The sequence below is a fragment of the Adiantum capillus-veneris genome, chromosome 29, assembly GCF_014529385.1.
Source record: "Adiantum capillus-veneris isolate H3 chromosome 29, ASM1452938v2, whole genome shotgun sequence".
NCBI classification, from domain to species: domain Eukaryota; kingdom Viridiplantae; phylum Streptophyta; class Polypodiopsida; order Polypodiales; family Pteridaceae; genus Adiantum; species Adiantum capillus-veneris.
The window spans coordinates 49,709,789-49,736,380 of NC_140959.1; the positions used below are offsets into that span (position 1 = coordinate 49,709,789).

The following is a 26,592-nucleotide window of genomic DNA, read 5'->3' on the forward strand; positions in this document are numbered from 1 at the left end:
TCTTGAAAAGCAAAAAACCCAAGGCGTACAAAATAAGCACACACATCAAAATTGAATCACTGTGAAAAGAATTTGGGGGGTCAAAGAAAAAGTAATCAGTCAGGCGATGATTTCATGAGAAATTCCTTTTATGGTAGCTTAACTACAAGGTCTTCTAGATATAGCCTCTAGTCAGCCCTCGAACATGAATACTTGGCTCTCGCGATTAAACAACTTAATTGACCACAGAAAATTAAGAAGCTTACCCATGGTATTAATATTCGATCTCTAGTGCCTTTCGACCGTCAAATTAGCGACCCCAGACTTGTTTAATTTTTTACCTTTACATCTGTTTATGCATTTGATTACATTGCAATTTAATGTTCATTGCTGACAAATTGTTTGAAATTCTTTTACCAATCAATTTGTCTACCTAAAACTGCATATGCTTTTTAATCACTTATGAGAATGCAATTACTGTGCCAATGTTGTTTGATTTTGCAGTGACTGAAGAAGGCTAAGGACATTTATCTCAAATGCTCTTCCACCTCGATGAACGGAATCCTCCACGAAGCAAGCGTAGAGCGGTGAGTGACACACCATCGCTTTCTTTGAGCTTACTAGTTAAGCTAGTTGTGTGCTTAAAGCCGTCTGTGGCTCGCACACAGTGTTAGGCAAGTCCCTTGCTTCGACAGTGCGGCAAGGAGCGCACAGTGCTTGACGAGGGTATATTATGGTTCATATCAATTACAGATTTAAACTTACACGAGGGGCATTTTAATTCAATTTTCAAATTATTCCAATCCACAAAATGTGTATGAGGATTTTTATTAGGCTCTAATCGTACTTGATATAGAGGATTTTGTTAGCTGCACCTCCGAGTGTACTGCATAGTTTCTTTGATTCTTTGGCTTTCAACCGATATATCATTGAGGCCGAGTACCACAAGGATAATTCACTTCCACGGCCTTATTATGTCTTTGGCTTTCAATATGGTTATATCTACCAAGCAAAAGCCATTCTATTTAGTTGTTTCATGATTTCCTTGGGCCATTGCCTCCTGGAAGAGCACAATACCACGACAGTATCATGGAAATTTTGCAACTCAAATTTGAAAGAACCGGCTCGATTTGACTTGCCCTTCAAGAGCAAGTTCAGAGTTTTTCTAATTTTAGTGCAAAAAAATTGATAGGCAATCCTCCAAGGCTGAGTGTAGGCGGAAGTTATAGATCCAAAAGGAGACATAACTTTCACCAAAACGGGTTTGGCTTCTCAGTTATATGAGCTTCATTAGAATCCAACCAAAAAAGAGGTCCAATCTTGGCTAAGCTCAAGTTTTGCATTTATCTTTATTGCTCAGAAACTGGAACACTCCTCTCATAGGCAGATTTCTTGTGTGCTAGATGCAACCACTGCAAGCCACCAGGCTCCTCTCCAAGCTTCTCTTCAATAGAAACCAAAAGGCACGATTGCCACGAAGTTTCCTAATAATGATCAAAATTCTTGATTGAAAAATTTCATAATTGTAGTTGGTATGGACCATCTATCTAAATGTAAAAGCTTGATAGCATCAGATAGAGAAGCCAATAGCCATGCAAACACGACGAATAGAAGAGACATGGACAAAAAATTCATATCGAAACGTCTCTCTCTCTCTCTCTCTCTCTCTCTCTCTCTCTCTCATATCAGCAGTCCTCAAGCATCGAGAGTCATCGATCAGCTGAAATGGAGCGCGAGATATTTGTCCTTCAAGGATGACAACAATCTCTCTCTCTCTCTCTCTCTCTCTCTCTCTCTCTCACACACACACACACACACACACACACACACACACACACACAAGATTTGTCTCTTTGCAAACTTCATTCTTCATTTGATCCTTTTAAAACGTTGAGTATCGATTGGGAAATGCAGAGGGCAAGAGATTGTACCGTGACCATAGGGTTAACACCTGAAGCACTGGGGAATATACTCGTATCAGCGATGAACAAGCCTTGGGCTTCCCAAGTTTCTCCATTAGGAGCTACCACTGATGTCAATGGCGAGACTCCCATGCGACAAGAACCCATTTGATGAGCAGATGTAAGAGGTGTGTTCAAATTTTGAAGGCAACTCGAGCGCACTTCTTCAACAAACTCATCTAAATTCCTCCCATTGGCACAATCGAACACCTTGCCCTCCACATGGTGAGTGCCAAGTCTAGACGCGCCACTTGCAGCAAGGATTCGCAAAGCTTTACAAGCCGCATCAAGGCAATGCTCCCTGTCTATCTTTGACAATTTGTATTCAATTTCAAGGTGACCAGTCGCATCTTCACGAACACAACCGGAGCCATAGTCACGAGTGAGGGAAATAAGAGTCACAGTCTTAGCAAACTCCAGCATCATCTCTTTATTCGCTCTACCACTGACCCAGGGCATCATTGCCGCAAACGCGCCCAGATGTAGTGAAGGTACCATAAGCAATGCCCCATAGCCGCATGAGTCCCAATTAGCGGCGTCTTTCGAAAATGTTGTCATGATACCTCCCTCATATGACTTGCCTAAATGTGGTTCTACTTCTTTGAAGTGCCCCCATGTCATCATGACTGGGTGGACATGTAGGTTTCGCCCAATGTGACGATTTCTCAAGCCACTTCGCCGGAGTAATGGTGGCGTCCACAGTGCGCCACATGCAGCAACCACCACTGTTGCATCCACCTCGATCAAGATCTTCTTTGTACCTATCCAAGTTTGAGCTATCACTCCTGTGGCTTGCAAATGCTTTTTACTTTGCTTTTTCCTCTTTGTGGTGATTTTCCTAGCCTCACATCCGGTGAGTATGACAGCCCCATTCCTCGCAGCATCAACCAACCATGCCCGGTTCACCGATTTCTTTTTTCCACTTCTGCAACCCATGCCACACCACCCACAAAAATGATCTGGCGGGGCGTTTCGAGGAACGTTTGCAACTTGCATGCCTAAAGCCATGCACCCTTTTCTTAGCATGGCATTGGGTAGGTTTTCTTCATCTATATCGTCTTGCACTTCAAGCCTCTCACATACCCTGTCCATAGCATCCATGTACTGTGTGCTTTCGAATAGGTCGAGATCATATGTTTGCGACCATTCATGTAATACATGAGGCGGAGTCTTCAAAGAGGCAGACCAATTCACAGCAGATCCACCACCCAAAGTAGCACCAGCAAATATACGGACTCCACCGTCCGTTGTACAAAGAAAAGCACCTCCTTCATACATGTCAGCACAATGACCTTCTAAAAGGCGAAGATCAGAGCGACAAAAGTACTCACCTTTCTCGAGAATTAAGACTTTTTGTCCAGCTTGAGCAACTTGAGCTGCAACCACAGCGCCTCCCGACCCAGATCCAACAATTACAACGTCAACAGAAATCTTTATTCCTTGGTCAAGCACACAATCTCCTGATAGCAATCCCAAATTCTTCAGCTTTTGCGTCGCAACTTCTCCATCCTTTGAAAATTGAACAATTTTCATTTCCAAGTCATCATCACAAGCATCCCTCGTCACATCTATCAATCTCGGATCTGGTCCGATGTAGTCGAGAGCATTCCAAACATCTGGATTTTGCCCATCCTTACCCACCTATATTTTGGTATAAAACCTCCACATCAGAATTTGCTGCCAACCTTCATCCCTACAACTTGAATGACTCCAACTATGCAAAATCTTACCTTACTGTAAAATTCTCGCAGAATAAAGCATTTCAGCACTTGAAACACGTCCCTCAATAGGGTTGAGGATGACCCAATGGCCCAAGCATGCAATAGCTTTTCACGCTTCGGTAAAAGGAGAGCTGGGAATGGCTTGGATTTTCCTGCAAGCAAAAGGGTACCATATCGTGTGGATAACAACCATAGCAGCATTCGCACTGCATCGTAGACCCTTGGGAGAAGGAACTTCTTCATCTTTATTGCAACCTGCAATGCACATCATATAGCAGTCATCACCTGTCCATCACATACACACACACACACACACACACACACACACACACACACACACACACACACGTTTTTTTTTGTAAATCTTTGGGATTAATTTACAAGAGCGAACCCTCAAGGCGAGGAAAACACACAGAAAGCATCATATATAAAAGCACGAACACAGAAGTTTTCATCTGTGAAAGAGGACTAAAAGCATTCATAGGAAAGCTGATGCATCTCCGGTGTGATATCACCAACTTCCCAAGCAAAATGTAAAGATTGCCTAAGGAAAAGCTTGAAAAACTGAAAGGGATCTGCATCAAATCCGAGGAACAAGTAGCCACTACACTGCTGCCACAGGGTCCAATAAGCCCAAAATCTGACCCACATGAAGAAGACCACAAATCACTGTATGGAAGGGGGGAGAATGCCAAAAGCCCAAAACCTTTTGTGGAAGACCATAGAGGGGCAATGGAGCCACATACAAGCTGCTATGCGACGGAGAAAACCTCTAGTAATGCAGCAATCCCAGAGCAGGTGATTAACGGTCTCTTCCACAATCGAGCAACGGACACAACAAGAAGAGCAGATATTACGTGCACTGCCCACCCGGAGAACTCCAAGCAAGCATCTCCAAAGAAGCAATCGCTCCTTCAAAGGCAAGCGGCTCTTCCAAAGAGCAGAGAGTGGCTTCTTCCACCAGGTATCAGACTTGTGCATTGACCATAGGGCGTTACAGTGGTAAGCAATCCAGAACAGTGGTGGAAGAAGCCACTCTCTGCTTCTTCCACCAAGTATCAGACTTGTGCATTGACCATAGGGCATTACAGTGGTCAGCAATCCAGAACCGTGGTAGAAGAAAAGCATAAACCTTACAAGTAGACATAGCCTCAGGGGGGGTGTGTCACAAAGTGATGACGTGGCGGACAGCAGAAACCCCAATTTCTGCCAGAAACCCTAAAATTCCTGCAAACCCTAATTTCTGCCAAAAACCCTAATTTCTGGAAATCGCGGAGGCTAAAAATATATATATATATATATAATATTTTTTATATTTTTTTTAATGATGATCGACGCGAATCTTGCTTTTTCTCTACGCAATGAGGAAGAGAGAGAGAATGCTTTTGCTTTCAAGTTTTGACTCTCTGTGAGAGAGAGAGAGAGAGAGAGAGAGAGAGAGAGAGAGAGAGAGCAGCAGTTGCTTTTGATTTGAAGCTTTTGGAGCTCTGCATCCCTTGTAACCTTTAAATTAGTGGTGAGGACGTCACTTCTCAAAGCATCTGGACGCAGAGTCTGAGAGTGAAACCCTAGCCACTCTCTTGTACTTTGATCTGATTAATATAAAAAGAAATACCGAAAGGAGCGCCAGTCTTTGGGGCCAATATCTCTAGGCACGGAACTCCGCCGGGCCAGTGTACATCTATTGTGATCTGTGACTTGTTTTGAAGTGGTTATTTGGTGCTGTCGCGGTTGATTCTTGACTTGGAGTGTCCAAGTCTGTTACATTGGTATCAGAGCACGGCCAATTTCTCTTCTACGGGAAATCCGATCCCCAATTTTTTTTCCACGGCACCTATGGCTTCAGGCAATGATCAGTCGACCCCCTCTGCATCTGGAGATGCGGGCAGGGATCACAACGAAGATTCCGGCACGAAGTATCGCCCGCCTAGGCCTAATCCGGCGGAGCAGCAAGAGATGGAGCGTCGTCAATTGATTGGCGATGCAACAAAGATGATGCTCAATTTTGCCAAGGACCCAAAGATGGCAAAATATATGAACCAGACCTCTTTGGAAGAGGTACAGATGGAGTGGCAAAGAACCACAACACCACTCCTGAAACCCGCTCTCAAGAAACCTTCTGCCTCCAAGAAATATACGGAGAAGGAACTAGAGAACGTGGTTGATGCACGGATTGCTCAGCTTTTCGACGTGCAAAAGAAAGGCAAAAAGCACGGCAAAAGGCAGAAGAAAGGCACTGACTTCCCGGGATATTTGGGTCGTCGGTCGACTTTTGACAAGGCAAAGAAACGGAAGAAGCATGTTCGATTTGAAGGAGTACCCAGTTCTTCTTCTTCTTCTTCTTCTTCATCTGACAGTTCTTCTAGCTCTTCAGATTCGAGCGAAGAAGACAAAAAAGGTAAAAAGCGAAGCAAGAAACAAAGCTTCGGAAAGGGCAAGAAAAAGGCAAAGAAGGCTACATCTCGCCCAGAGACTGACAGTTCTACTGAGGACTCGTCTACAGACAGCTCAGATTCTAATCATAGAAACTTTTATGCGAACAAGAAGAATTTTTACAAAGCCAACCAGTATGACTTTCTCGAAGATGAAAGCAAGAAAGTCCGAGAGTTTAAGGAAGGTGGCCACTCGATCAAGTTTGATACTTTTCAGGATACTCAGATGCTTCGAAGGCTTTGTCTTTTATACAGCAGTTTGACATCGCTTTCGCGGGAGGACGCTATTCAGAGCACTCCAAGATTCGGAGAGCTACCTCTTACCTTAAGGGGAATGCTCGTACTTGGTGGTCCACGCTTCTTTTAAACAAGAATGCGCCAGTTAAATGGCTGAAATTTGAAAAGCTTTTTATTTCTTCTTGGTTGACGCAAGAATATGAACGAGATATACGAGCTGCTTGGAACCATCTTCGGATGACCAAGAAAGACACAATCAATGCTTATTGTGAAAGATTCTGGAGCTCTTTTCTGCCCGCCTCTTCATTCAAGAAGATCTCGTTCAGAGAACAGATTGAGCCGTTTACCTTGGGTCTACCTACAGAGATCCGAGATCACTGCTTGGTACAGAAGTCAGCTTCTATTCAGGAGTTGATGAGTCATGCGAAGCGGGGCTTTGCCATTCACTCTGGCAGTCTGACCTACCCCACAGATGAGGCCATGACACAACGAGCCGAACAGACTTCTGGGAATGAAAGTAGAAAGAAAAAGAGCAACCCAGAGAAAAAGGATGCACGACCCAAGCTTACTCCTGAGGAGAGAGCCCGCTTCATCAGAGAGGGGAAGTGCTTTGGATGCGGGGAACATGGACATATCTCCGCAAAGTGCCCTAAAAAGGCACAGAAAGAACAGAATGATAAAGACGACGATAGGCCTGAGAGTTCAAGAGCAGCTGAGGAACGTGGCAGAAAAGGCAGATAGAAAAACAGAACTGGTACCACATGGCGTGGAACCTGCACCAAATCTAATGAATGAAAGTACAAACTTTGCCGCTTTTGGGGCAAAGCGAAGGATCAGGAAGCTCTGTTGAAGGAGCCAAGGCCAACTTCTTTTCACTTGGAATTGGCGGCTCGATTTGGAAATTACGCCCGACAGACTGACGCCACGGGCGGAGATAGTTCGACCGGCACCCAGATGGGATGTTGCCATTACATCGAGCATTGGCAAACTTCGTTTGCAATGACAAGGGTGTTCAGGGCACGCGAGTGACGTTCTACTCGGAATCCCTTGGTACCATGAGAACTAAGCCGTGGTTGACTACCGGGCCGAGAAAGCGACTTTGATAAATGAAGGGCTTAGAGATTGTACTTGATGAACTTTTTCTTACTCATTCTTTTGGGAGAGAACTGAACGATGGATAAAGGTTGAATATGTTTTGACCTGATCAAAAGAACGCCAAGATTTTTCTCCACACTCATGCCGATTGCTTTCAGAGGGCCTAAAGATCAAACCATTGATTTGATACTTGGAAGCACATCTCCGAACCAGCCACCTTACCGTGTGAGCCGAGTACAGATTGAAAAGATTATGAACCAAGTGAAAGACCTCTTGGAAAAGGTTCTTGTCCAGCCTAGTACTTCACCGTATTGCTCTCCACTGTTGTTGCATTTGAAGAAAGACGGATCTTGGAGAATGTGCATCGATTATAGAGCTCTCAACAAAATCACCATCAAGAACACATTCCCGATTCCTAGGATCGATGATATACTCGACAGGTTACAGGGATCCTCGTGCTTTACCAGGATTGACCTAAAGAGTGGATATCATCAGATCCGAATCACGTCGGAAGGCGTCTACAAGACAGCTTTTCGGACGACTTTTGGATTATTTGAGTTTTTGGTGATGCCTTTTGGTTTAACCAATGCTCCTGCGACATATAACCGGATGATGGACAGGATTTTTCGAGAGCACGGGCTATTTGTTGGCACTTTCTTTGATGATATCATTGTTTTCTCCAAGAATGAGTAAGAACACAGAGATCATCTGCTTCAAGTCTTTCAGGCATTACGAGATCACACGTTAGTGATTAATGCAAAGAAAACTGAATTTTTCCTACCAGAGATACACTTTTTGGGACACATTGTGTCAGCAGCAGGAGTGCAAATGGACCCGGCCAAGATAGAGACTATCCGTGATTGGCCCGATTTGAGGAATGTCCATGAAGTTAGAAGCTTCTTGGGACTGTGTTTGTGCACAATTGCTTAGTATGCCAGAAGGTCAATTTTGACAGGCATAAGGCACAGGGATTGTTACAGCCTTTACCCATACCCACCCACCCCTTGGAAAATATTGGAATGGATTTCATTTTTGATCTCCCGAGAACACAGAATGATCACGATGATTTTCCGATTACATGGCACGTCTGAAACGATTGTCTCCGACAGAGACCCCAGATTTATGAGTTTGTTTTTGGAAGGCAGTTCTCGTCATCGTTCCACTTGCAGACTAACCGACAATCCGAGATTGCCAATTCAGTGATTTTAGATTTATTGAAGTCTTGTATCTCGGATCAGAAGACTCAATGGGAAAAGAACTTACCTTTGGTGGAATTTGCCTACAATAACACGATACACTCTTCGACAAGGAAGACGCCATGTGAGATTGTTGAAAGTGCTGCGAAGGTTCCATCCTTCCTGAGCACGAAAGATTAGATATTTGAAGCGGATGAATATTCGCGAGATTTGGATACGGCTTTTGCCAAGGTTCGCGAGACTTTGCAGGAGTCTCAAGAACGACAGAAAAAGGCAGCGGATCGCTATCGTCGCAACTTGAAACTGAAGGAGGATGATTGGGTGCTCTTACTTTTGAGAAGGCACGCCTAAGAAAGAAAAAGGGAAAGGAGAGGCTTTTTCCAAAGCTTAGTATGCGATACTACGAACCTTTCCAGATAACTGAAAAGATAAATGATGTCTCCTTTCGATTGAAACTGCCAGATACTTGGAGGATTCACAATGCATTGCATGTGAGTCTCTTGAAACCTATTAAGGGTGATGTGCCTGATGATGGGGAGCCTGATGAGCAACCTGCAGTGGAAGAAAACAAGGAGATCCTTGTTCCCGAACAGATTTTGGCACATAACGATACCAAAAAAGGTAAAGTCCGAAGGCGGTTCTTGGTTAACTTCAAGAACTTTCCTGCATTTGATGCAAAGTGGATGGAGGAGGAGGACCTAGCAGATACTCCTCGGATTGTGAAACTTTACCTCGATGTTTTGGTTTAGCATAGTCTACTCCAAACGGAACCCAGAATTCAGCTTGGCCGGAGATCTGGTGCAGTGGGATGCACAAGAGGGGAGTCACTCCGCTCCTTTGTCAACAGATGCCTTGATTTTGATACTAAAGTCACTGATGTCTCTTTGAGCTTCAGGGATACTGAGAGCTGACAGTATTCTGTTGGATGACTTTATGAAATGGAATTCCTGATAATGATACTGATTTGTTCTTGACTTCTTGTGAGTGCAGGAACTGAAAGCCGAAATGACTGCAGCATTTTGATCTGGTTGATCTCGAATAGACATGGTTGCAATAGGGATTAGTCAATCGGACATCGATGAGGTCGCGATTGGACCTAGATGTGATTGCTAGCTACATTGCCGATAAATCATGGTCTAAGATCCGAATGAATGTTGAATGTCATGTGATGTCCTGTGATGTCGTGTGATGTGACTGTCGATTTTGTACATGTGCTAGATGTGTGTTCCTAGTACGTAGGTACTAACAGTCAGTGTCTGCTAAGACGGTTTATGGCTATTGTCGGTTTTGCAGGCGTAATCGCGGTCGGTTACAATGCTTTCAAGAGGGGGGTATGTCACAAAGTGATGACGTGGCGGACAGCAAACCCTAATTTCTGCCAAAAACCCTAATTTCCGAAAATCGCGGAGGCTAAAAAAAATGATAATCGACGCGAATCTTGCTTTTTCTCTACGCAATGAGAAAGAGAGAGAGAATGCTTTTGCTTTCAAGTTTTGACTCTCTGTGAGAGAGAGAGAGAGAGAGAGAGAGAGCAGTTGCTTTTGATTTGAAGTTTTTGGGGCTCTGCTTTTGGGCATCCCTTGTAACCTTTAAATTAGTGGTGAGGGCCTTACTTCTCAGAGCATCTGGACGCAGAGTCTGAGAGTGAAACCCTAGCCACTCTCTTGTACTTTGATCTGATTAATATAAAAAGAAATACCGAAAGGGGCGCCAGTCTTTGGGGCCAATATCTCTAGGCACGGAACTCCGCCGGACCAGTGTACATCTATTGTGATCTGTGACTTGTTTTGAAGTGGTTATTTGGTGTTGTCGCGGTTGATTCTTGACTTGGAGTGTCCAAGTCTGTTACGGGGTGTCCCGGAAAGACCAATCCGACATCCAAAGACGGAACAGGCAAAAACCTACCCGGCATGTACTGAAGCTCTCTCCAAAACTGACAGTAATGCATGCCCAATCCAAAGCGTCGAGCGGTAAGGGGAAACTGAAAAGTGTAGCCCGCCTCATCAACCACATGACCAACCACTAGAAGGCCACGACAAGAGAGAAAGTACGACTAGCGAGACGAACAGTCGACCAAAGTAAGAGAGAATGCCCGACTCCAATGAAGACTCTCCAATCGAACAATACCCTTCCCGCTGTTGTCGACCATGCCATGATAGATAAATTGTAATATGTTTCCAAGCAGAAATCAAACTGAGAGTAACAGGACATCCAGTAATGCGTCTTTGCATCTTGCCAAACACGACCTCCCAAAGAGATGATTGCCAATGGCCAAAAGAGAAAGTAACAATGTCACAAAATTATGATGTGGCATGTCTGCCCAGAGACATTTACAAGTTAATTGAAACTTGTTCCAACTTTTAGGGTCCCGCCCGATGGGGCCCTGGGGACACTAAAGAATTAAAGAGAGAGAGAGAGAGAGAGAGAGAGAGAGAGAGAGAGAGAGAGAGAGAGAGAGGCAGTTGTACGAACGCTCCCCGTTTCGTGCTGGCTGGTAATGTGGCAGCCGTTCGGAATTCCGTGATTTGTGCTGGCAAGAGTTAGCGCTAGCTTTTGGACCCTAAAGCTTTTGGATTTGAAGCTTTTTATATACTGCTTTTGTAGAGCCCTTGGGGCCTTTAAATACGAACCCAAGGCCACTCCCTGGCTCAGTTTTGCTGACAAGCAACAGGGTAGAGAGGACCCTCGGGCCTTGTAACTTTGCTCAAGCATTAATATAAAAACAAATACCAAAAGGGGCGCCAGTCTTTGGGGCCAATATCTCTAGGCACGGAACTACGCCAAGCCGTGCCAACTCAAGTGAATTGTGATTAAATTTGTGAAGTGTTTGTAAGTGATTCTCTCGTGTGTCGTGCCAGATTCTCGATTTGGGTGTCCAAGTCTATTAGAGTGGTATCAAAGCTCAATCGATTTTCCTTCCACCGGAAAATCTCATCCCTTTTTCTGCGACACACATGGATTCGGGTGATGACTCCCGCAAGAATCAAACGAACCCACCTAGCAATTATGGATCAAGTGACAGCACGGAAAATTCTAATGGAACAACAAACAAAGAGTACGGGCCGCCTCGGCCTACGGAGTACGAACAAATGGACATGCAACGTGTCACGTGACACATCCCAACCCTATGTGTCCGTGGACAAGCTACACCATAGCAAGGTTCCCGTCAGTTCAGTCAAGTCTAGATTAGCAGTGATCTGGCACTTTTGTGAGTCTATTCGTAGACCGTGCATGCCCGGTCACTTAGCATAGATGCATATCCTCCGGTTGCACACAGCATGATCATCTGAATTCCCATCAGAATCCATTAGCATCAATTAGGGGAATTTTCCAATGCATTTAGCCTATTTTCCTATTTATTGGGATTTTCACTTATTATTTTTAAGTGACTTTCCAACAAAAGTAGGTAGGGCAATTTTGCTAAGTTAATATATAAGCAAACCCAAGTTCACACTTTCGGGGAGAAGAGGCAGCAGGAGCTTCCCGCTCAACAGGTAACTTCTCAGCAGTAACCCCCCCCCCCCCCCCCCCCCGCAGTAGACCCTCGCCATCCTCCCACTTCCCTTGGCGTTTTCCATCTCCAGTAGCCATCGCCATAGACCTCCAAGTGCTTGGCGTTTTTCAGCCCTTACCGGCAGCAGCATCAAGTCATCACTAACGCTAGCCACCCTTGATCACCCTCAGCGATTTCAGCCTCAAGCACATCCAGCCCTTGCGTTTTACTAACGCTAGACAATTAGCCATCTCAGCGTTTTCCAGCATTGAGGAAGCGGCAGCAACCAGCGTTTCCAGCCCTCGACAAGGACATAAAAACGCAGCCAGAACAGGGCAGAAGGTCAGCGTTTTTATTCAGCCCTAAGCCCCCCACACAACAGTCATTTTCAGCCAGTAAAGCAACAAGAAAAACAGTCATCTCAGCCCCGAAACAGTCCAAGAATTTCAGCCTAAAGAAGATCTCAGATTTCGGCCATCAAGTCGTCGTCGTCATGACCGTTGTCATCATCGGCATAGTCCCATTGCATCACTCCATTGCATACGCATTGTACACCTTTGTGCAATCAAAGAATAGACCACTCTCGCCGACGAGAGTGGGGCCTTCGGAGGGTTTTACAACCTCTCGTGTGTCGTATCTCTTCTCTCTCCTTCTCTCGGTCTCATTAACTTGCACGCACAATATCCACTCACTTTGTTCGTGATCACAGCACTCTACAAGACGGAAGGCTCTCTCTTTCCCTAAGAACTAAAAGGAACCTTGAGCAATAAAGATCACTAATCTTGAGAAAATATGTAAGGTGCAGCGGAATGAATGTTGTATTTTCTCAAGATTAGTGATCTTCATGGCTCAAGGTTCCTTTTAGTTCTTAGGGAAGGAGAGAGCCTTCCGTCTTGTAGAGTGTTGTGATCACGAACAAAGTGAGTGGATATTGTGCGTGCAAGTGAATGAGACTGAGAGAAGGAGAGAGAAGAGATACGACACCCGAGAGGTTGTAAAACCCTCCTCCGAACGCCCCACTCTCGTTGGCAAGAGTGGTCTACTTTGATTGCACAAAGGTGTACAATGCGAATGCAATGGACTGATGCAATGGGATTATGCCGATGACGACGGCGACTTCATGGCTGAAAACTGTGATCCTCTATGGCTGTGTTTCGAGGCTGAAAATGACTGTTTTTCTTGCTATCTTAATGGCTGAAAATGACTGTTCTTGTCTGGGGTCATGCTACAGATGAAGACGCTGACGTTGCTCGCTTGAGGGGCTGCGTTTTTATGGCCTTAATCACCTGCTGAAAACGGTGCAGCAATGCTGCAAATCTCTGATGATCTGCAATATTGGGCTGGCGTTTTTGGCTGAAAACGCTGATGGCAAAAACGCTATGGCATGCTGATGCTGCAATCCCAAAACACTGGCCTTTTAAAGCTGCCGGAAGGGAGACAAGCACCAGAGAGAGATCTTGTCGGCGATGGTTGAATCTGTGAAGAAAACGCTAGAGATGGGAGATGAATGGCGAGGGATCTTGATGCTGAGGGGGGTACTGCTGAGAAGTTGCCTGTTGAGCGAGAAGCTCCTGCTGCCTCTTCTGCCAGAAAGTGCTAACTTGGGTTTGCTTATAACCTACTTTTGTTGGAAAGTCACTTAAAAATAATAAGTGAAAATAACCAATAAATAGGAAAATAGGCTAAATGCACTGAAAAATTCACCTAACTGATGCTAATGGATTCTGATGGGAATTCCGATGATCATGTTGTGTGTAACCGGAGGATATGCATCTAAGCTAAGTGACTGGGCATGCACGGTCTACGAATAGACTCATAAAAGTGCCAGATCACTGCTAATCTAAACTGACTTGACTGACAAGAACCCTACTGTGGTATAGCTTGTCCACGGACACATAGGGTTGGGATGTGTCACGTGACATCCCCTCCTTTTCAAAGTGAGGTACTGGTACCAAGCTGTATGGCGTCGAGGGAGATCGCCAACAGCATCCGAAATCCTGGAAGGGACTCTTCGTCGGCCCACTCTGATGTGTGGGTCGTGCGGTACTTGAACTTCATAAAGGTCTGCAACGCTTGCTTCTTTGGGCCACGCCGAAAGCGACTCAAAGTCTTCTGTGGCTCCTTCGATGCTTCAACTTTGTTGAGAGTCCTGCTTCTTTCGTCTTCAAGAATCTCCATGGTTGAAAATTCCTGAAACCATCTCCAACACAAAACCATGAACATACCCGTTCCCTGTAAAGTGAAGGAAAAAAATCTGGTCTTCTCTAAAGACTGTGTATGCAATGTCGATGAACATAGAGAAGGAGTGACAACCCGTTCATCAAACACATGCAAACAATGAGGTCGAATCTTTTCTGTTTGATCGAAATCAATCAACTATGGCAAATCACAATGAAAATGCCCATGCTTGGTGCTCATACTATCATGTGCTCTTTCGGAAACTGTGTCATGCCAAGGAAGAGACATGAAATGTGACTTCCTGACATACAAACTTTTCAGCTTTTCTTGAACAATCCGCATACATTCGTGCTCATCCATGAGAGAAACGTGCTCAACATAGAATATGTTATGCCGAATAAAAGGGATCACATAACGATGCTGACTAAAATACAGGAAACCTTCACAAATGAAACACTTGAACAACGCGTGCGTATCAATCATGCGAACACATAATACTTCCTGTGAGGGTGCTTTTGACCAAGGCTCGAGAGCCAAGATCGGTTCTTCCTGAAGGGGTTCTTGGGACCTAGGCTCGAGAGCCAAGATCGATCCTTCGTGATTGATCGAATCTACAACAAGGTTAGCTTCACTAGAAAAAGCATCCACTAACACATCATCCTTGTGGACAATCACATCATCTTCATGCAATTCATCATGCTTGTCTGTTTCATCCAAATCATCATGCAAATCATTATCCTTCAAATCATCATGCTTCTCATAATCATGCAAGTTCTGTGTGTCATGCTGTGGAGAAAAAGAGACTGAAAGAGTCTCCTTATCTTGAATCCTTTCAACCTTGTCCTGCATATTAGCAATGAGAGATGGAGAATGAGCAATGTCCTCTCCATGAATGACAATAGGAGAATCACTTTTGGCATTGAGAGTTATAGTGTTAGTCAGAAAATCCATGAGAGCGTCATTATCACGAAACCATCGAATGCCCAAAATCATCACACATCCTGAGAGGAGAAACAACAAATCTTCTAGTGAACGGAGTCTGTTTAATTGCAAATAACACATCAAGGCATTCCTCGGTGATGAGAGCGTCCATACCAGGACGAAAGCCAGAGACCTCGATAGGAGATCTCGGACTAACTTCGAGGCGGGCTCTCTCAACAAGAGAGGAACTGATCACATCATGCATACTACCTAGGTCAAACAATATGACAAAACCGTGCCCCGACGTACGACCATAACATTTAATGAGAGAATCATCAATGGGAGGGTCCTGAGAAACTGTGGGCACGATCGTGTTATCACTCATTGCATTTACAGATGTAGGCGGTGTTGTGGGTTCTTTAGATTCATTCGATTCAAGCTTAGGACATGTTCTTTTTATGTGACCCTTAATGTGACAATGAAAACAACGACCTTCCTTAGAATACGTGCTTTGTTCTTCCGAAGTGATGTGACATCCTACAATTCCTTGTGCTACCTTTTCATCTGGAGTAAGCTTAGGTTTAGCAATTGTGTTAGCCTTACCCTTAGATTCATTGGAAGAATTCTTTGATGAGAGACTCTTGGAAGATTGGTTAGAAGAGTTATCATTCTTACCGTTCTTGTCGTTCTGCGGGTTCTGAGAAGTGTGCGAGGTACTTGTGGAAGTCTTGTTCTCCTTAGGCTTTCCCTTGTTGTGCTTCATCTCCTGTGCGAGAGCAATCGCTACCGCCTTGTTGAGATCGATTGGATCGAATACCTCGACATCGTACTTGATATACTCGTCCAATCCAAAGAGAAAAGCCTCTTTGCGCCCATTATCCGACATGCGTAATTGGGTACCTAGCTGCAAAACACGATTAGAAAAAGACATAACCGGCATACCATTTTGCTTGAGAGCGCGCCAATCGTCCTTCAATCGTGCGAGATACTAAGGTGGCATAAACCGCGCCTTGAGCTTGTCTTGGAAATCAACCCAACTAAAAGAGAGGGGCGTGAAATCGTCGGTTGCCTCAAGGTGCGCGGCTAGCTGTGCCTCTTGCCATGCGTGGTACCAATTAATGGCATCACCGGCAAGGTACATAGCTACCGTCAAAACTTTGCTATTTCCTCTCTTCTTAGTTGTCGCAAAATAAGCATTAAATTGATGCAACCAAGAATGAATAACTGTAGCCTCCATCTTACCGTCATACTTACTGAAAGTCAACTTTTCTGTGACTGGATGGTTGGAATCCGCATCGTGGCTTGCGCCACTTAACGAACTCCCACGATCTTTGGGTGGTTCGGTCTTCGAGGCTAGGATGTGGGAAATAAATTCTTGATGACGAATCTCCTTTTGAGCTTCTCGTTCATCGCGCTCGTGTTCGAAAGCAAGTCGATTTTCTTCTTGTTTTGCGGCAAGAGCAATGCGCTCACGCTCCTGAGCAAGGCGATTTTCTTCTTGTTTTGCGGCAAGAGTGGCGTTTCTTTCATCGCGCTCGCGGTCCTTGGCTTCTTGTGCTTCTGCTTTGCTTGCGAGTTGTGCCAATGCAACTCGATTCGTTTCTTGTTGTTGTGCCATCATGTCCAACATCGACTTGACCATCATCTCCATAGGAGTGAGTGCAACTCGTGGCGTAGATGGCGAAGGGGGAGGGTCGAAAAAGTCTCCTGGTGGGGAAAAATCTTCGCCGCCTCTCTCATGCTCATCACCTGTATGCGAAGTATCCATTCCGCTTCGGGTGACGACCATGCACTATAATCTTGGGTTCTGAAGTTCGCGAGGAACTTGGGTTCTTGAGGGTCTTGAGGTTCTTGAGGTCCTTGATTCATGAGAATCTAGGGTTCTTGAGGTTCTTGAGGGTCTTGAGTCTTGAGGGTCTTGAGTTCTTGGGGTTCTTGAGGTTTTCTTTCGCTTGCAAATCGCGTTGGAGAAGGATCTTCTCTTCACCCGAGTTCTACCCTTTTCTGCAGGCGCACCCCTTGGCGGCCTTGCGCTCACACCAAGGTTGCTTTTTCCTACCTCACGTCGATTGGCCGGCCGCTAAGTGCACGGTCCGCTCTCAATGAGTGAAAAGAGACACAAGGGGAGGCTAGACAAGCCCTTCTTTCTTGGGATTCCTGTCACTCTTCAACAAAACACGTTTAGGAATCGCCACGCCCAAGTAAACTTGGGTTCGTGCGATCGCAACAAGCAAAAAAAATTCTTGTGGTTCTTTCCTTGAGTAATGCAGAACACTTCCAAAGCTCCGATACCAATGTAAGGTGCAACGGAATGAATGTTGTATTTTCTCAAGATTAGTGATCTTTATTGCTCAAGGTTCCTTTTAGTTCTTAGGGAAGGAGAGAGCCTTCCGTCTTGTAGAGTGTTGTGATCACGAACAAAGTGAGTGGATATTGTGCGTGCAATTGAATGAGACTGAGAGAAGGAGAGAGAAGAGATACGACACCCAAGAGGTTGTAAAACCCTCCTCCGAAGGCCCCACTCTCGTTGGCGAGAGTGGTCTACTTTGATTGCACAAAGGTGTACAATGCGAATGCAATGGATTGATGCAATGGGATTATGCCGATGACGACGGCGACTTCGTGGCTGAAAACTGTGATCCTCTATGGCTGTGTTTCGAGGCTGAAAATGACTGTTTTTCTTGCTATCTTAATGGCTGAAAATGACTGTTCTTGTCTGGGGTCATGCTGCAGATGAAAACGCTGATGTTGCTGGCTTGAGGGGCTACGTTTTTATGGCCTTAATCACCTGCTGAAAACGGTGCAGCAATGCTGCAAATCTCTGATGATCTGCAATATTGGGCTGGCGTTTTTGGCTGAAAACGCTGATGGCAAAAACGCTATGGCATGCTGATGCTGCAATCCCAAAACGCTGGCCTTTTAGGGCTGCCGGAAGGGAGACAAGCGCCAGAGAGAGATCTTGTCGGCGATGGCTGAATCTGTGAAGAAAACGCTAGAGATGGGAGATGGATGGCGAGGGATCTTGATGTTGAGGGGGATACTGCTGAGAAGTTGCCTGTTGAGCGAGAAGCTCCTGCTGCCTCTTCTGCCAGAAAGTGCTAACTTGGGTTTGCTTATATATTAACTTAGCAAATTTGCCCTACCTACTTTTGTTGGAAAGTCGCTTAAAAATAATAAGTGTAAATAACCAATAAATAGGAAAATAGGCTAAATGCACTGAAAAATTCCCCTAACTGATGCTAATGGATTCTGATGGGAATTCGGATGATCATGCTGTGTGTAACCGAAGGATATGCATCTAAGCTAAGTGACTGGCATGCACGGTCTACGAATAGACTCACAAAAGTGCCAGATCACTGCTAATCTAAACTGATTTGACTGACGGGAACCCTGCTGTGGTATAGCTTGTCCACGGGCACATAGGGTTGGGATGTGTCACGTGACAAAATACAACATTCATTCCGCTGCACCTTACACAACGTCAACAGCAAGTTGATGCATGTGCAAAGCAGATGCGCCAGTTTTCGAAGGATCCCTAGTACGAGAAATTTTTGACCCGACACCCGATTGATGTCATGTTCCACAAATGTTCACAGAAGATGAACTCGATGACGTTGATGAAAGACGAGTCAACCAACTTCCGCGGACCAAGAAGCATTCGAGGAGACACAGCAAAGAAGTAGACTACCCTAGTTACTTGGGTCGGCATTCTTCTTTTGCAAATGCACGAAAACAAAAGAAGCATGTACGTTTCGAGGGTGTATCCAATTCGTCCTCATCTTCTTCTGACAATTCCGACAAGTCTTCCTCTTCGGATTCCAGTAATGAGGACAGAAAGGGCAAGAAACGACGAAAGAACCAGAGGCATGGAAAGAACAAGAAGCAGGCCAAGTGTAAGGTGCATCAGAAGTGAATGTTGAACTTTGCTCAAGATAAGTGCTCCGAACTGTGCTCAAGGATTCCTTTTACTTACGGAAGGGAGAGCCTTGCGTTCCTTTAGTGAGAGAGTGCAATGATCACGAACAAAGTGAATGACACTGTGAATGAAGGTGCTGAGACGTAAACTGGCCCGACCAGACTAACCGACCTAGACTCCCGATGTGAGGAACCCATTCGCCGCAATCGTTTCACACTGGCCATGCAATGCCACTTGCACCATTTCAAAGGTTCCGAGGAAAACAAGTAAAAATAAAATAAATAAAAATATGTAGTACATATTTAGAGAAGGCAACAGGAAAAATACACCTCCTGGTGACATTGGCCCCTAGGTCTAGCACTCCTTTCGGTATTTCTTTATCATTAATCATTGCAAAGTACAACTCCCGAGGGACCTTTGCTCTCAAACTCTGCGTCCAGATCCTCTGCAAAGTGAGGCCCAAAGGGCTCTTATAAACTTACAAGGGATGCCAAAAGCAGAGCCCCAAAAGCAATCAGTTCAAAAGATTTAAACTCAAAAGCTTTACGCCCAAAAGCCAGCCAACGCAAATCACGGAATTCCGTACGGCTGCCGCGTCAGCACAGTCAGTGCATTTTCCGGGTTTCCGTATGCCCTGCCACATCAACTTGTCAGCACGATTTATAGGTGTCCGTACAACTGTCCCCGTCAGTAGTCCGAGTGTCTTTTTTATCCTTAGTGTCACGACTAGAAAAATACATTTCTCCTAACCAAAGAAAATAAGGACAAACTTGAAATTCTCTCTGTTTTTAGGTCAAAATTTGAAGCTTTTGCTGGTAATAATCTATGGGATTCCGTATTGTTATGCCACGTCATCAAGTCTGGGCAGTACTACCATGTCATCATTTTGTGACATACCCCCCACACGGTCCAATGTAGTTCCGTGCCCAAAGGTATTGGCCTCAAATCTGGCGCCCCTTTCGGTATTTATTTTTATATTAATGCTTGAGCAAAGTTACAACTGCCATGGGCCCTCTCTGCTCAATTGCTCGTCAACACTCTCAGGGAAAGAGGGGCCTTGGGTTCTATTTAAAGACCCTTGGCCTCAAAATCAAAAGCAGTTACATGAAAATCTTGCAAACACTGAGTTCATACTGAACAGAGTGTTCCAATCATTCAGTTATAGTCATCTTATCGTTGTGTAGCCATCTCATCCCTCGAGAACTCTTGATGCGCTCACCACAGTTTCATTTAATCATTCATCATCAATCATCATCATCATTCAAAATTCATGATTTTTATCTCGAATCGTGATCAGGTTCATTCTGAAGTTGTCATTGCTCTCAATTCATCATCATCTCATTCTCAATTTCACATGTTATCTGTTCACAAATAGCAAGATCTTCCAAAAAACACTAGTTTCATACATAAATCAAAGTTATCTTCGGAAATTCCTATTTCAAAAATCATTCATTCATAAAGTCATAAAACAAAATACTGTCAGCTTATCTGTATCTCTTTAAATTTTCTATCCAGTATCTATTCTGGAGTGTATCTCCTCGCCCAGTTCTATTTGTCTGTCAGTCGTTCTCATTCTTGTGCCTTTTTGGGGTACCATGCATATATGTCCTTGTTTCCCACAGTCAAAGCACTTTCCTGTCTTGAGGCATTCGTCTCTCTCTTTCTCTGTCAGTCGAGGACGTGCATCTTTGTTTCCTCTTCTTCTGTCATCACTTGTCGAAGGTTTATCTATTGGATAAGTCAGGTTACCTAAATGCATAGCAAACCCTTGCTTAGCATGTCCCATCAACTGTTGTATGCCGCGTATTAGAAACCCTTTGAATACTGTAGCATCTGCCTGGCACAGTCATCGACCTACTATTGACGCTGCATCTCCATTCGTTCATACTCCGTAGGCCGTGGAGGCCTGTACTCTTGTTCCGATTGTCCATTAGAATTTTCCGTACTTTCACACGATCCAGAGTTGTCGGGTGGGTTCGTGTCGTTCTTGCGGGATTCGTCGACTAGATCCATGTCTTTATGGCTTGTCTTTAAAGACAGAGCTATAAAGACGGGAGCACGCCCGATGCGCGATGTCGGATGAAGTAAGGGTGGGAGTGGCTAATAAGTCCGGGGTCGGGACACGAAGATTCTCTTTAATAGAATTTCTAGTAAACTTTGGAAGCGTCAAAGTGCTTTGTCTGCTCTTTGGTAGAACCAATATACTTTGAGAAAAGCACATGCATGAAGCTCTGACAACACTGTTACTACTTGCACCCCAAGTCCGAAATCGGGCACGATACACAAGAGAATCACTTAAAAATACTTCACGACTTTATCACAATTTAAAGTAGAGTCGACACGGCCCGGCGTAATTTCATGCCCAGAGGTATTGGCCCCAAACTCTGACGCCCCTTTTGGTATTATTTTTATATTAATACTTGAGCAAAGTTACAACTCCCGTGGGCCCTCTCTGCTCAATTGCTCGTCATCACTCTCAAGGAAAGAGGGGCGTTGGATTCTATTTAAAGGCCCTTGGCCTCAAAATGAAAAGCAGTTACATGAAAGCTCCAAAAGCAGCCAACGGAAATTGCGAAAATCCGTCCAGCCTGCCACATGGCATGTCAGCAAAACACGGAGGTCCATATTGCTGCCACGTTAGCGTCTCAATGCAATCTACGGGATTCCGTAATGTTCTGCCATGTCATCTGGTTCAGGCAATACTGCCACGTCATCATTTTGTGACAACCTACATCAAGTACCCATCAATATCTCAGCATTTAGGTTCATTGTAACAGCATTTGTGCCAATAATAGTAATAAAGCAAGCAAGGGGGCCCTTGAGGATGGTTGTGACCTGGCATGCAGTGTCGTCTTTTCTCTCTGTCTCTTTCCTTCATTGTCTTCACTTTAGTTTCTCTTTTCAAATGAAGTAAAGTAATCTTGTGTTTGTGTCACAAACTGCTGACGTGTCAAAGCCTAAAGTGTAACAAACTGCTAACGTGTCGACCAACTGATGAACGGAGCTACCGGCCGAGGGACCTAAACCCTAAGAAGAACAAGTAACAGAAGAAGAAGTCCTACCAACTTATGGGGACCCCGTCCAATGGGGCCCCAAGTGACATAAAGGATTCAAATAAAGCAGGACCCGCGCACACCGAAAAATTGATGACATGACAGATTTTCGAAAATTGCGCTGACATGATGACGTGGCAGGCTGTACGGATTTTTGTGTTTTGCGCTGGCTGGTGAGTGGCAAGCTGAACGGATTTCCGTAAATTGTGCTGGCAACTTTTGGCATTGCTTTTTGGACTAGAAGCTTTTGAGTTTGAAGGCTGTTCATGTAAACTGCTTTTCAGGCCAAGGGCCTTTAAATATGAGGTTAGGGCTCATTCTCGGGCATGCTTCCTGGAGAAGGTGCAGAGTCTGGAGTACCGGCTTGTACTGTGTTGATGCAATATAAAGAAATAGGGGCGCCAAGGTTTGGGGCCAATACTCTCTCGGGTGGAATTCCGCCACTCTATGTCGCGTGTCGTCTCTCTCTCTCTCTCTCTCAGTTCTGTTTTTATTGAAGTGCTAAAAGTCTATTCAGTCTGTTCTTTTCTATTGGCGCGTGGTGCCCGTCTTGTGACAGTGGTATTAGAGCATCAGGCGTGTGCTTTTCTGAAAGCAAACCGGTCCTACAAAAGAACAGATAGAGCTCCCACCCTTACTTCATCGCGCACAGGGCGCGCTCCCGTCTTCATCGTTGTGTCTAATAGGGCATAAGCCATAAAGATCCCAAGACTTGGAATTCATGGAATCAGTAGAATATTTGCAGTTTCTGCTCAACGAGCTTCACGACATTCTTTCACGGCATCCTCTACAGAATCTTCTGATGCTGCAAAGTTTTCAACAATTTTTGAGCTACATGTTACCCCCTCTGATGCCCCAGGTGGTAACTCCTCCTCCGGCACTAGAAAGTACGAGAGCTTGCAACCGGCAACCTTCTCAACCATCTGTTCCGATTGGGGGAGTCTTCAGGAATATGGTGCAACCATTTGACCTTGATCCAATGCAACCGCCATTGCCCCCCACCTCCACCACCACCGCCACCAGGCTACAATGTTTGGAGCCCATATGGATACCCTTATTATCCATACCCGGGACATGCGCCTAACCAACCCAAAGATTTCAAAGATGGTGGCACGACAGTCAAATTTTTCACTTTTTCCGGGGTGAAAGATCGCAAGAAAGCATTGCAGTTCCTACAACAGTTCAACAACATCTATGCTTTGGGGAACTATACAGAAGAATCCAAGAATTCTCGAGCAGCGGGATTTCTTAAAGATAATGTTATGCAATGGTGGAGTTCAATCGCAACACAATCGCATGCTCCAAGGACCTGTCAAGCTTTCAAGACAGTTTTTGCACGTAGTTACATGACTTTGATGTTTGAAGTCTAGATTTTGGCAAAGTGGGGCAACTTGAAAATTCTTGCCACCGAAAACATGGACGACTATAACCAAAGGTTTCTCGACGTGTACCTTCCGGTGTCCTTCTTTAAGTTCATTCCCTTGGAGGACCAGTGCAAGCGCTACACCATAGGACTATCATCACCATTGCAAGAATATTGTCTCTCCAAGCAAGTCTCTACCATGCAAGAGCTTATGGACCATGCCACGGTTGGCTACAAGCTCGTGAGAGGAAAGTTGGAGTTTACCACAGAAGAACCTCCGGCCACTAACCAGAACTCTCGGCAACAACGAACAAATTCTCGGGAATCCCGTGAAAACCAACCTCAACGGCCTCGTCTGACACAACGTCAACGAGACGCCTCGTTACAAGAGGGCCGATGCTTCGAATGTTTCCAAACAGGGCATACGTTCAATACATGTCCTGAGCGAGCCTCGACGTCCTCAGTGCAACCTTCTGCTCCCACGATAAACAGATCCTTGCACCCACCTCCGGCCAAGAAGGCTAGACCTGCTATTGGACTAGTACCCGATATTTATGGTATACACCTTGAGAGTTTTAATGAATTATGCAGAGCTTATGGAAAAGTCAACAGCTTGAAAGCCCTTATTTTCTTTGACCCCGGAGCTATGGAGAGCTTCATCCATCCAGAATTCTTGAAGCAGATGCACTTTGATTATGATGCAGAGGGTGGAGAAAATTGAAGCTGAGCTAGCCACACGGCAAACTCAAAAAGTGGTACCGCTCATTGGTGCACTTCCAGTGACTATACAAGATTATCATGGAAAAGCCGATTTCCACATTATGAAGTTGGGCAATTGTGACGTTCTCTTGGGCATGCCCTGGCACGACAAGAATGATGCAACTCTTCAGGTCCGAAACCGAACATCACCGTGATGCAAAAGGGCAAGTCTGTTGTCCCAAAAGTTCGGTTGACCGAACAAAACCTTGAATGACCTCTCTAGTTGTTTTCTAGTTTGATACTTTTGAGCATTGTTTGAGAAAGTATTGGTTGAACTTTGTTAGAAATGGATGCTATCTGTTTTCTACCTGTCTTGGTGCCGATTTGAAATGTTTGACTCTGGTTTTAATACTGGTTTCATTGATTGGTGATTTTTACTACCGGGTGAGAAGTGAGAAATACTGTTTTGGTATTGTTTGAACCTCGGAACGACGCAGACCGATGCCTGGGGAGCGTTTCATTGTATGCTAGAAAACCTCCAAACGACTTAGGCCGATGCCTGGGGTGCGGTTGGTTGTATGCTTGAACCTCCGAGCGAGGCAAACTGCGGTCTGGGGAGCGTTTGGTTGTACAGTCCTCTGAGCTCATAGTCCAGACCATTTTAGGTTACTTGCGGAGGAGTGACGAGGTAGTCGTTGAGTAGCTTCATACCGCAGACCGTTTGTCTCGGGGGAGTGCTCAATGGCACTGTTTGTTGTGTCTTGTTACATGCATATGTGAGCATTTGTGTTGCATTGTGATGTGTCAATTACTGAATATTCCTAATTGGATGAGATTGCCTGGGTATGTAATTTTAATGCATCAAGACACACGTGGAGATCAGTACGGTCTGGGTGTCTGGGTGTGATGGCTAATTTTACTACGCCGGAATATCAAGAGTTCCAATCTGGACGAAAGGAGAAGCTCACTCCTTGATCAAAAGAGCAGAAAGGAGAAGCTAACTCCTTGATCAAAACAGCCGAAAGGAGAAGCTAACTCCTTGATCAAAACAAACGAAAGGAGAAGCTAACTCCTTAATAAAAAGAGCAAACTGATTGTCCCTCGGAATGTCCCTCAGAAATTTTTGAGCTAACTTGAGTTGTTTTGCAGATATGTTGTAATCGAGGACGATTACTCTCTTTCGAGAAGGGGAGATGTAACAAACTGCTGACGTGTCAACCTACTGAAGAATGGAGCTACCGGCCGAGGGGCCTAAACCCTAAGAAGAACAAGTAACAGAAGAAGAAGTCCTACCAACTTATGGGGACCCCGTCCGATGGGGCCCCAAGTGACATAAAGGATTCAAATAAAGCAGGACCCGCACAAGTGCCAGATCATTCCAAGCTTTCGGAGCATCCTCCAAGTCCGCATACAAACAAGTTTTGATCTCATAAGTGGCCTCCGAGAAACTGCCCATGGCTTTCCGAGCTTAACACACACAAAGATTCGGACATAAAGCAAGAACACCCTACCCAAAGAGCAAATACCTAGAGAAAAAACGATGCAAGTAGATTCTGATTTTAGAAACCTGTAGCTCTGTTCAGAGACCGCAAAAATATGTACATGAATCCACAACTGGCGTACACCAAACTGCACCTACCACTAGTATGTGAAAAATCACTGTAAATCTAGTAGACCACATTGTACTTTGATCCTGTAGCAAAGTTGAAGATGACACTAAGGACTGTCTGCTCTGAAAACACGCACACCAAACCAGAACGCAAGCTAAACAGAGCTCTGCTGATTGACTGCACAGGGGCAACCTGCTGCTGTGAGGTGCTGAAGCAAAACAAGCGTGCAGGGCTGGTTGACAGGACAGGCGCAGAGTTCAGAGGTACACAGAGACTGAGGGCGTGCAGCTGCTAAGGGCGCACAGGCGCGCAGAAGTTCTCTCTCTCACACCTCTTTCTCTCTCTCTCTCTCTCTCTCTCTCTCTCTCTCTCTCTCACACACACATACACACATCCCAACCTCTTCTGAAAGACCATCACGAGAGCCACGAAGCGCAAAGAAGGTTGCAATTTGCTGATGCTTCTCGGCATCTTCGCTTGTGGTTGCTTGGACGCCTTTGAGGTAGGGAAGTGACGGGATGAGAGTGTCGCAGATGGAATAGAGCACCTTCATGCATGCTGGGGACAAACCTTCCCCAGCGTCAGCTCCTGCCATTCTCCTCGGGCTCTCCTTGTTTGCCGAAAATTTCATGAAAAGCAAAAAGCATTGGCGCATCCAAGAAGAAGTTTTTTGGCCTGCCCAAAGGCTATAGATCTAGATGCCTTATGACTAAAATAGAAACAAGGTGAGAGAACACA

At 45.0% G+C, this 26,592-nt stretch overlaps 1 protein-coding gene across 1 annotated transcript; it reads right to left on the reverse strand.

Annotated features, from left to right (window-relative positions):
- Positions 1-1,510: 1,510 nt before the first annotated feature.
- LOC147419172 (long-chain-alcohol oxidase FAO4A-like) lies at positions 1,511-26,511 on the reverse strand. The gene is made up of 3 exons (XM_086505555.1): positions 26,255-26,511; positions 3,671-3,916; positions 1,511-3,581 (listed from the first exon to the last, which is right to left on the reverse strand). Exons 1-3 carry the CDS (start codon positions 26,507-26,509, stop codon positions 1,842-1,844), a joined length of 2,241 nt encoding a protein of 746 aa, XP_086361681.1. The 5' UTR covers positions 26,510-26,511; the 3' UTR covers positions 1,511-1,841.
- Between the last annotated feature and the right edge of the window lie 81 nt (positions 26,512-26,592).